General features: G+C 38.3%; 1 protein-coding gene across 3 annotated transcripts in view; it reads right to left on the reverse strand.

Annotated features, from left to right (window-relative positions):
* Positions 1 to 12219, reverse strand: part of FAM3C (FAM3 metabolism regulating signaling molecule C) — a 53694-nt gene that overhangs the window by 10915 nt on the left and 30560 nt on the right. For all 3 annotated transcript variants that reach the window (XM_040259517.1, XM_040259519.1, XM_040259518.1), the window contains one exon: positions 3010 to 3068. In XM_040259517.1, coding sequence (XP_040115451.1) covers positions 3010 to 3068 — 59 coding nt within the window. The remainder of the gene's footprint in view (positions 1 to 3009; positions 3069 to 12219) is intronic.

Below are 12219 nucleotides of genomic sequence, written 5' to 3' on the forward strand. Positions count from 1 at the left end.
CTTCTATCTTTCCCAGCATCAGGGTCTTTTCAAATGAGTCAGCTCTTTGCATCAGGTGGCGAAAGTACTAGAGTTTCAGCTTCAACATCAGTCTTTCCATCGAACACGCAGGACTGATCTCCTTAAGGATGGACGGGCTGGATCTCCTTGCAGTCCAAAGGACTCTCAACGTTCTTCTCCAACACCATAGTTCAAAAGCATCAATCCTTTGGTGCTCAGCTTTCTTTATAGTCCAACTCTCACATCCATACATAACTACTGGAAAAACCACAGGCCTGTCTATACAGACCTTTGTTGGCAAAGTAACATCTATGCTTTATAATATGCTATCTAGGTTGATCATAACTTTCCTTCCAAAGAGTAAGTGTCTTTTAATTTCATGGCTGTAATCACCATCTACAGTGATTTTGGAGCCCCGCAAAATAAATTCAGCCAGTGTTTTCCCATCTATTTGCCATGAAGTGATGGGACCGGATGCCATGATCTTTGTTTTCTGAGTGTTGAGCTTTAAGCCAACTTTTTCACTCCCCTCTTTCACTTTCATCAAGAGGCTCTTTAGTTCTTCTTCACTTTCTGCCATAAGGGTGGTGTCATCTGCATATCTGAGGTTATTGATATTTCTCCCAGCAATCTTGATTCCAGCTTGTGCTTCATCCAGCCCATCATTTCTCATGATGTACTCTTCATGGAAGTTAAATAAGCTGCTGCTGCTAAGTCGCTTCAGTCGTGTCCGACTCTGTGCGACCCCAGAGACGGCAGCCCACCAGGCTTCCCTGTCCCTGGGATTCTCCAGGCAAGAACACTGGAGTGGGTTGCCATTTCCTTCTCCAATGCATCAAAGTGAAAAGTGAAAGTGAAGTCACTTAGTTGTGTCCAACTCCTAGCGACCCCATGGACTGCAGCCTTCCAGGGTCCTCCGTCCATGGGATTTGCCAGGCAAGAGTACTGGAGTGGGTTGTCATTGCCTTCTCCAAGTTAAATAAGCAGGGTGATAATATACAGCCTTGATGTACTCCTTTTCCTATTTGTAACCAGTCTGTTGTTCCATGTCCACTTCTAACTGTTGCTTCCTAAGCTGCACACAGATTACTCGAGAGGCAGGTCTGGTGGCCTGGTATTCCCATCTCTTTTAGAATTTTCCAGAGTTTATTGTGATCCACATAGCCAAAGGCTTTGGCATAGGCAATAAAGCAGAAATAGATGTTTTTCTGGAACTCACGTTTTTCTGATGATCCAGCGGATGTTGGCAATTTGATCTCTGGTTCCTTTGCCTTTTCTAAAACCAGTTTGAACATCCAGAAATTCACGCATGGTTCATGTATTGCTGAAGCCTGGCTTGGAGAATTTTGAGCATTATTTTACTAGCATGAGAGATGGGTGAAATTGTGCGGTAGTTGGAGCATTCTTAGGCACTGACTTTCTTTGGGATTGAAATGAAATCTGACCTTTTCCAGTCCTGTGGCCACTGCTGAGTTTTCCAAATTTGCTGGCATATTGACTGCATCACTTTCACAGCATTGTCTTTTAGGATTTGAAATAGCTCAACTGGAATCCCATCACCTCCACTAGCTTTGTTCACAGTGATGCTTTCTAAGGCCCATTTTACTTCACATTCCAGGATGTCTGGCTCTGGGTGAGTGATCACACCATTGTGATCATCTGGGTCGTGAAGATCTTTTTTGTACAGTTCTTCTGTGTATTCTTGCCACCTCTTCTTAATTTCTTCTGTTTCTGTTAGGTCCATACCATTTCTGTTCTTTATTGGGCCTGTCTTTGCCTGAAATGTTCCCTTGGTATCTCTAATTTTCTTGAAGAGATCTCTAGTCTTTCCCTTTCTCTTGTTTTCCTCTATTTCTTTGCACTGATCACTGAGGAAGGCTTTCTTATCTCTTCTTGCTATTCTTTGGAACTCTGCATTCAAATGGGTATATCTTTCCTTTTCTCCTTTGCTTTTTGCTTCTCTTCTTCTCACAGCCATTTGTACTGCCTCTTTTGACAGCCATTTTGCTTTTTTGCATTTCTTTTTCTTGGGGATGGTTTGATTCCTGTCTCCTGAACATTGTCACAAACCTCTTGTCCAGAGTTCATCAGGCACTCTGTCTATCAGATCTAGTCCCTTAAATCTATTTCTCACTTCCACTGTATAATCATAAGGGATTTGATTTAGGTCATACCTGAATGGTCTAGTGGTTTTCCCCATTTTCTTTAAGTCTGAATTTGGCAATAAGGAGTTCATGATCTGAGCTACAGTCAGCTCCTAGTCTTGTTTTTGCTGACTATATAGAGCTTCTCCATCTTTGGCTGCAAAGAATATAATGAGTCTGATTTTGGTGTTGACTATCTGGTGATGTCCATGTGTAGAGTCTTCTCTTGTGGTATTGGAAGAGGGTGTTTGCTATGACCTGTGTGTGCTCTTGGCAAAACGCTATTAGCCTTTGCCCTGCTTTATTTTGTACTCCAAGGCCAAATTTGCCTGTTATTCCAGGTGTTTCTTGACTTCCTACTTTTGCATTCCAGTCCTCTATAATGAAAAGGACACCTTTTTTGGGTGTTAGTTCTAAAAGGTCTTGTAGGTCTTCATAGAACCATTCAGTTTCAGCTTTTTCAGTGTTACTGATCAGGGCATAGACTTGGTTTACCATGATACTCAATGGTTTGCCTTGGAAATGAACAGAGATCATTCTGATATATTATGTTAGGATCCTAATATCTGCAGCAAGAACTCATCAATTGTTAGACAATGTTGTATCCTGACAATCTCACGGGAGGCTCTCTATACACTGTACAGCAAGTTGGATGCTTCCAAGAGAACATGATGCAAACACTGAAATGCAGTGTCTCATCTCTATTCATAGCTGATGTTGTGGGAAGGTGGGGGGAGAGCTTTAATGTCAACCTTGACTCTTTCTTACCTGATCTCTTGATATAAGAGTATATTTTATTTTGGGCCATATATACCACTATACCTTTATATCTACAATACCCATAAAGTAAAATAATTATTCTTACCATTTACCAAGGCAACATTGATTCCTCTTCCAACATTATTCTTAACACCACTCATTAAACTGAAGGGGGAAAAGTTAAGACAAATTTAGAATTAGATATTGCAAATAAACATCCATCAGGGAAAGCCATACATGCAAAAAAAAAACAAAACATTTGGGAATATTATATATACACACAGCTGTTTAGTACTACAGTGGAGACTGAAAGGTATCTACCAGGTCAGAGAAGACAGTCTAACACTGAATAATTTAAAAGCAACATTCTTAAGTAAGATTTTACAAATAGAAATATATATTAAAACATATTACAGTCAAAATACTAGACTCTTTCTTGCTGACCTGCATCAGATTATGAAAGACCATTTTAGAAAATCCATCAAACACATGGACATTATGCTCACCGCCTGTACCATTCTCAAGGGAATAAACAAGGGTAAACTCTAGTGTACTTTCTGCAAAGTTAATATGACATGAAACAGAGGTGAGATGCTACCAAAATCTTTTATAATTGGAAAGCAAGAAGATTTAACTTAATTGTGAACATTCTCTTAGTGATTACTGATGCAAAATTTCTCAATACCCAGAAGAAGGAATATTGTATTCATATAATTATAGCATTGAACTATAAGACTTGCAATGTCATTCTGCGGTAATCAACCTCCGCGGGCAGTTCACAGACCATCACATAAAGATAATAAATACAGTGAAATGGAAGGTACGAGCAAAATATTTCCTTGTTATCAGTTCAGTTTGTTGAATTAAAATTATTAAACTAAAAGTGTAGGTACCTTTTATTCTAAAAATTCACAGTGATGTGCTGTTAAATGATTAAGAAGTGGTTTGAGGTGGTGGGGAAGTGAGTATGCATATATGTGAATACACACTCCTGTACTCATACATGATACATCTACCTATCCTTTATCCATCTATCAACAGATATTTAGACTGTTTCTATCTCTTACCTATTTGAAATAATTACATTCTCAACCAACAATGTAAGTTTATTATAAATTTTACTGACAGAAAGGATCTGAAGCACACAATTTCCAAATAATAAAATACATACTTGATTATAAATTTCACTTAGCCACTGATTCTCACAGAATGTGTTATGATTTTCATGGAACTCATTTTACTTAACCTATGGTAGCAAGTGATGAACGAGTAAAATTCCAACACAAATGTTGGATGTTATTTCATTTAAAGAATAAAACAAAGTCAGAAAAACCTGAAATAGTGAACAATAAAGACCTATGCTGGAATTTCACTTGTCAATGATGTGAGTGATGTTTTTGTTGACTCACTGAAAGATAACTTCCTCAACTTTTGTGCTATTCCTAATATCTACAAACATAACATACTTTTAATTTTACTCTGGACAATGAACATTTTCTCCCTCATTTTCTTAAGTCTAGACCTTGAGTCAGCAAAATTTTTCTGTAAGGGGCCAGATAGTAAATATCAAAAGCAAGCACTAAAAAAGCTATACAAAGAGATACACTCAATAAATAAATAAGAAGTCTTTAAAAATGTTCATATAACTCTCAGGAAGGCAGTAAAAGAAAACAGAAACAAAAACCAGATAACAGAAAGTAATAAAATGGCAGGCTTAAGCCTGAACACATCAAGAATTATAATATAATAAGTATAAATAAGTCAAAAATATTCAATGAAGATAGAAATTGGGGTGGTGGATTAAAATAGGACTTAACTACATGCTGTTTATAAGAAATAGGTAGAAACAACCCAGAAGTCTAATGAATGGAAATGAAATTAATGGAACTAGTGACATATCTATACAATGGACTATCATTCAGCCATAAAAAGTGAAGTACTAATATATACTATAACATGGATGAATCCTGAAAACACTATGCTTAGTGAAGAAGCTGATCATAAAAACCCCTACATATTTTATATATATATATATATATATATATATATATATATATATATATATAAAATGTCCAAAATAGGCAAAACTATAGAGACAGAAAGTAAACTTAGTAGTTACTTAGGGCTGCTTGGGGAGAGGGCAGATAGAGTGCAACAGGAAAGGAGCAGGACAATAACTAAAGGACACAGCATTCCCTTCTGAGGTATGATAACATTCTAAAACTGACTGTGGTAATGGGTGCACACATCTGTGAATATACTAAAATCCATTGACTGTGTATTTTAAATGAATGTACTGTAAATGTACAGTAAATGAGCTATATCTCAATAAAGCTGTTTAAACAAAAGCAAACAGGAATGGCTATATTAACATCAATTAAAATAGATTTCTGAGCAAAGAAAAATATCAGAGACAGAGAGGAGGTTTGCATAATGATCAAAGGGTCAATCTAGCAAGAAGACATAGCCATCCCAAATGTGTGTACCAAGCAATCAAGGTATAAAACATGTGAAGCAAACCCAGGTAGAACTGATAGGAGAAAAAGACAAATCTACAATTACAGGTGGACATGTCAATATCCCTCTCTCGACAGTTGAAAGACAGGAAATTAAAAAGAGTATACAAGAATTCAACAACAGCATTAACCATTAGGGACTAATTGGCGTTTAAAGAATATTCTGCTGCTGCTGCTAAGTCACTTCAGTCGTGTCCGACTCTGTGCGACCCCATAGACGGCAGCCCACCAGGCTCCCCCGTCCCTGGGATTCTCCAGGCAAGAACACTGGAGTGGGTACTCGCTGACAAATATACATTCTTTCCAAGCACCCATTCTTCCAGCATATACTAAGATAGACCATATCATGGGCCATAAAGTAAACCTTGACAAATTTAAAAGTACTGAAATCATATCAAATGTGTCTCCAACCACAATTAAATCAATAATAAAAGATAACAGGAAATTCTCCAAACATTTGGAAACTAAGCAATATACTTCTAAATAACCTATGGGTCAAAGAAGCCTGAAGTGAAAAATTAAAAAACACACTGAAAATGCAGCTTATTAAAATTTGTGAGGCATAGCTAAACTGTGGTATAACCATAGAGTACTACTCAGCATTAAAATAGGAGCAAATTATTAATACATAATATTTCAAGACCATTATGCTGAATGAAAAGCAATCTCAAATGCTTACATATTATATGATTCTATTTATACAACTGTCTCAAAACAAAGTCAGCAAAGTGATGTCTCTGCTTTTTAACACACTGTCTAGGTTTGTCATAGCTTTTCTTCCAAGGAGGAAGTATCTTTTAATTTTGTGGCTGCAGTCACTATCTGCAGTGATTTTGGAGTGCAAGAAAATGAAATCTGCCACTTTTTCCATTTCTATTTGCCATGAAGTGATGGGACCAGATGCCATGATCTTAGTTTTTTGAATACTAAGTTTCAAGCCAGCTTTTTCACTCTCCTTTTTGACCCTCATCAAGAAGTTCTTTGTACCTCTTCACTTTCTGCCATTAGAGTGATATTATCTGTGTATTTGAGGTTAATCTTGATTCCAGCTTGTGATTCATCCAGTCTGGCACTTTGCATGATGTACTCTGCATATAAGTTAAATAAGCAGGGTGACAAAATACAGCTTTATTGTACATCTTTTCCAATTTTGAAGCAGTCAGTTGTTCCATGTCCAGTTCCAACTGCTGCTTCTTGACCTGCATATAGGTTTCTCAGGAGACATGTAAGGTAGTCTGGTACTCCATCTCTTAAAGAATTTTCCAGTTTGTTGTGATCCACACATTCAAAGGCTTTAGCATAGTCAATGAAGCAGAAGTGGGTGTTTTTCTGGAATTCCCTTGGTTTCTTCATGACCCAATGAATGTAGGCAATTTGATCTCTGGTTCCTCCGCCTTTCCTAAACCCAGCTTGTACATCTGCAGGTTCTTGGTTCACAAACTGCTACAGCCTAGCTTGAAGGATTTTGAACATTACTTTGAGACCCGGGTTCAATCCCTGGGTCGGGAAGATCCCCTGGAGAAGGAAATGGCAATCCACTCCAGTATTCTTGCCTGGAGAATGCCATGGACAGAGAAGCCTAGTAGGTTACAGTCCACGGGGTCGCAAAGAGTCGGACACGACTGAGTGACTTTACCTTCACCTTGCTAGCACATGAAATAAGCACAATTGTACAATAGTTTGAACAGTCATTGCATTGTCCTTCTTCGGGATTGTAATGAAAACTGGACCTTTTCCAGTCCTGTGGCCACTGCCGAGTTTTCCAAATTTGCTGAAGCATTGAGTGTAGCACATTAACAGCATGCTGTTAAATTCCTTTAGAATTTTAAATAGCTCAGCTGGAATTTCGTCACCTCCATTAGCTTTGTTTGTAGTAATGCTTCCTAAGGCTCACTTGACTTCATACTCCACGATGCGTGAGTGACCATACCATCATGCTTATCCAGGTCATTAAGACCTCTCTTGTAAATCTCTTCTTTGTATTATTGCCACCTCTTCTTAATCTCTTCTGCTTCTGTTAGGTCCATTGTTTCTGTCCTTTATTTTGCTTATCCTTGCATGAAAGAGTCCCTTGATATCTCCAATTTTCTTGAAGAGATCTCTAGTCCTAACTATACACAGACACTGTACTAATTGCCAATTTCCATTCTGATGCTGTACTTTAATTTCATAAGATCTAACCATGGGGAAAATGGGTGAAGAGCACATGGGATCTTTCTGTATTATCTCTGCAACTGCCTGCAATTTCTATAATTTTTTCAAAACTGAAAAGTAAAAGAAAAACTCTACTCCAAGAGCTATTGGAAAAGCATAAAATTTTTGATTTGTAAAATCTTGGCTTCCCTGATGGCTCAGATGGTAAAGAATCTGCCTGCAACGCAGAGTTCCATCCCCAGGTCAGGAAGATTCCCTGGAGAAGGAAATGGCAGCCCACTCCAGTATTCTTACTTGGAGAATTTCACGAACAGAGGACCCTGGAGGGCTCCAGTCCATGGGGATGCGGAGTCAGACATCACTTAGTAGCATTTAACTATTTACTCATACTTCTGAATCTGCCTTCAAAATTTCACTTGTTCTGTAAAACTGAAAAAGCGAAAGTCAAAGTCAAAGTTGCTCAGTCGTGTCCAACTCTTTGTGACCCCAAGGACTAGAGTCCATGGAATTCTCTAGGCCAGAATACTGGAGTAGGTAGCCTTTCCCTTCTCCAGGGGATCTTCCCAACCCTGGGATCAAACCCAGGTCTCCCCCATTGCAGGTGGATTCTTTACCAGCTGAGCCACAAGGGAAGCCCAAGAATATTGGAGTGGGTAGCCTATCCCTTCTCTAGATCTTCGTGACCCAGGAAGAGTTAAATAAAACATAGATCTTTTCTATATGTGTGCAAAACCAGGTGTGAAAGGTGGTCTGTAAGAAGTGCCAAACAAGACGGCTGCAAAAAAGAGGGAAGTTCCGAAGTACACTTGTTCTACTCCTTTTGTACACGTGTGATAGCCGTCAATAACGTGAAGAAGCCACCACAATGATTAGTTAACCGTTAGAGTTAGAATGGAGCATCACGGCGTCTTCTCCAGAGATCATCTGCAGTCAGCAGCAGCAGCTGTGTCTATCAGAGAGCAAAGAAAGGCAACAAAGCTCCATGGTGACACGGGCTTCCCACAAGAGGGCAGTAGCTTATCAAGTTTTAAAAACCAGACTTCAATCAGGGGAAACCTATAGTCAGCCAAGGACAAATAAGTAAAGATTTTAAATGTATACAGGTTAATCACCCAGTACGAACACAAGCTGAAATACTTTCTTTTCTCTTTCATGAATATGAAGGTTCCCCCCACCACTCCACACCTGCAGGCAAATAGTTAAAGAAAGAGATTATATACTCTATAGACAGATTCGACACCTTTGAATACAGTTTTGTTTCAAATACCTACACCATATTCCAGCTATTATGCCTTAATATGATTTGTTTAGAGAAGGGTTTAACAAACTACAGCCCATGGGTCAAATCTAGCCAGCTGGCTGGCTGGCTGTTTTGTTTTCCCACTCATGAGCTTAGAAGGGTTCTTATATTTTTATATGGTTACATTTAAAATGATTACGTAAGTACCTACATCATATCCTTGATTTTATCTTTTCGTCCTCCCAGCCAAAAATCCTATCTTGTTCATCAATGTGAAAAAAAAAAAAAAAATCCTTCAAAATAGTCCACCACACAACTTCTGTACCAAACATTAAGATGATAATAAAAGATTAAGTATTATTCCCAATATCTAAAAAAATTATCCCCAATTCTCTAAAAAAAAAAAAAAGCTATAATTCATGTATTATGTGATACCTCATATTTATACTTGGGATTTTCTAAATATTTCTAACTAATGAGAAGTTTGAAATCCATCTAATCTCCATAATAGATCTTGACTGCATCTACCTGCCCTTTAAATCATGATCATGACCCTAACTTTAATCTCTGTTTGTATTGGGGTTTCTAAATCTTAGTCTACGATGATATCATAGATTAGATAAATCATGAGGAAGGGCTGTCCTGTGCACTGTAGGAAATTTAAGGGCATCCTTGGTCTCTACAAGCAGCACTTCCATAACTTTGATGCCCCAAAATGTCTACAGACTTTGACAAGTTTCCCCTCGGGAGAAAACTGCCCCCACTAAGAAGCACTGATCTGGACTAGTAGTCTGCAAAATGAGTTTGCGTATACTTAGAGCATGTGTAGGCAAATATTAAAACTTCTACTTATGTATTCTTAGGATGCACTTAGATATTTCAGTGAGCACACATGCAAACAAGTCTCCTGCCAACTGTGTGTGGCGGGGGGGCAATCGAAAGGCTGCGCCAGCACCTGAGAAAGGCCCTCCAATTGTTCTGTCTACTTTTACTTCTCTCTTCATTTTACTCAGCAGTCAGATCATTTTCTTCAATGTAAATGAAGTGAAGACATGCCGGAGTTTGAAAACCTTCAACGACCTCTCAATACTCTCAGAAAAAGATCTCATCTCCTTTTCTGCACAGCCTGTAAGTTTCAATGACCTGGCCGTTATCCACTTCTCTCCAGCTCTTTCCCACATTGGGCCTTCAAGCGTGCTCTTTAGAATGGTCTTCCCCTGGCGGTCTTCCTTCTTATCCTTTAATTCTCAGACTAAATATCACTGTTTTAGAGAAACATTCTTTGACCCACTCAATCTAAAGTTGGACACCTTGATCTCATCTCACTGCCCCCATCAGTATCTGTCACACCTGCTGCTCTGGGCAGGGTGTGCCGCAATTTCTAACTATTTATTTGCATGTACTTCTTAAATATCCTTCTCCCTGCCAGACTGTGTGTTTCATGAGAGCAGGAACTGTGCTCAGTAAATACCTGTTGAATAAAAAGTGAATGGAATGAATGATGCTAAGAAAATTCAGACTTCTTTAAAATTTTTGTTGGAAAAATCTTTCAATACAGAATTAGAACATACTGGAAAGAAAGCACTAGACTGAATTGTCTTTACCGGCTCTCCACTAGGGATCCCTGGTCAATAGTTCAGTCCCCTTTCAAGGACTAGATTTCAGGGCCTGGGGCATAACTATAAAATCCCATCAATTAGTCACTCTCTCACAGGAATGCAGAATAATTCCTGAAAAGTGGATGGACAGGTGGCCTGTCTCAGTTTTATGGTTAAACAAACTGAAATATAAATTCTACATGACACACCCACTATGCTAGAACCAAATTCTCTGTCTCTGAGCCAATAGTTTATTTTTTTTTTAACCAGACTCCACTGCTTAATACACTTTTCTCTTCTTTTTAACTTATTATAATCTGTGAATAGACAACCTGCTATTATTTACTAGTTTGATCTCTTCTTTGAATTAAAACTTACATGCTTCAAGGGGGCAGAGATAATATGAAGATAGCCTGTTATGAATGGGCTGGGCATACTAAGAGAACTTCCTACTCATTATTCAGGATCAAATATCTGGCCCCTTTAGCTGAACAAGGTGAAAAAGGGGAATGGACCATTCTAAGGTAACGGGAAGGATGTTACTTAATGCAAAATCTACAAACTTCGAAAAGCCAAATGCTTTCAATTCAGTAAAGCAAGACTATTATGAGACATCAGAGGACGATGGATGAACAAAGGGTTATCATCAGCATGAGGGTAAAGGAAATGAGCAGGGACCTTAGGATCACCTGGCCCAAGCTTTTAATTTTACAGTAGAAGTTTTATTCTAAGAGGCTAAATCCTACATACAGCTAACTGAAAAGAGGGGCGAGAATAAAAATGTTAGTGCTTCTATATTAAAAAGAAAAGACAAAAAGCTGGGAAAAACTGCCTCATTTCCTCCTATCTGTAAAATTACCTCACTCTTTATATAATTTAATGGCACATATATTATTTTATGTAAAGCTTATCATATATCTAATTTTTCAGACAAGACCTGATTAGAAGCAACCAACAAAAAGCAGGGTTTGTGACTTCAGAGCCAGGAACTTAGAAATGATAATTAGAATAATTAGAAAATATGGCACACACTGCCCAGAGCATGTGTGATGGCAAGGGTGTGATGAATATTGATGGGGGTGACTGAAGTGAGGTGGAGGTGCCCAACTTTAGATTGAGGGGGTCAAAGAATATTTTTCTAATCCAGGAACTTCACGACAAGTGACACAGGAGTCGGAGACTGAAAAAGCCTAAAAGGTATACTTTGCAGAGCATGTCAATAAAGGAAACCATTCAGTTTAGTGGCAGGCAGTTCTGGGCCATGACGGACTTGAGGTTATCACTGGGCTATTTCACACTTCAGCAGGCAGCATTCAAACATTTAAAATGAAAAATGTTAGTTTGTAAGATAAAGCCTTCATTATCTAGGGCAGTCTAGTTGACAAAAATAATCCTACTTGGACTTTCTGCAGTGATGGAAACGCTTTCTACCTGTGCTGTTACATTGGGTAGGCACAAGCTGCATGTGGCTATTAGTACTTGAAATATGGTTGGTATGACTAAGGAAGTGAACTTTAATTTTCATTAATTTAAATGAATTAACTTTTCCCCTATTACTTAGGAATCAAAATTAAATAGCCATCTATTTCTATGACTATCAGATGGGATCTAGAAAATTCATTCAGAAAAAATCTCTCATCTACACGTGAAGCTGGATAAATGCTACGTTCTTACCACACTCTAACACAAAATTTAAGAACTTTAAGACTCCTTAAATGAGTGGGGAAAATTGCATGATGCAAACGGAGATCACTTTTCTTTAGTAAAGGCATGCCCAATACATTTTCAAAAGATCCAATAAACTCAGA

This window comes from Oryx dammah, unplaced genomic scaffold, assembly GCF_014754425.2.
Source record: "Oryx dammah isolate SB20612 unplaced genomic scaffold, SCBI_Odam_1.1 HiC_scaffold_18, whole genome shotgun sequence".
Taxonomy (NCBI): Eukaryota; Metazoa; Chordata; class Mammalia; order Artiodactyla; family Bovidae; genus Oryx; species Oryx dammah.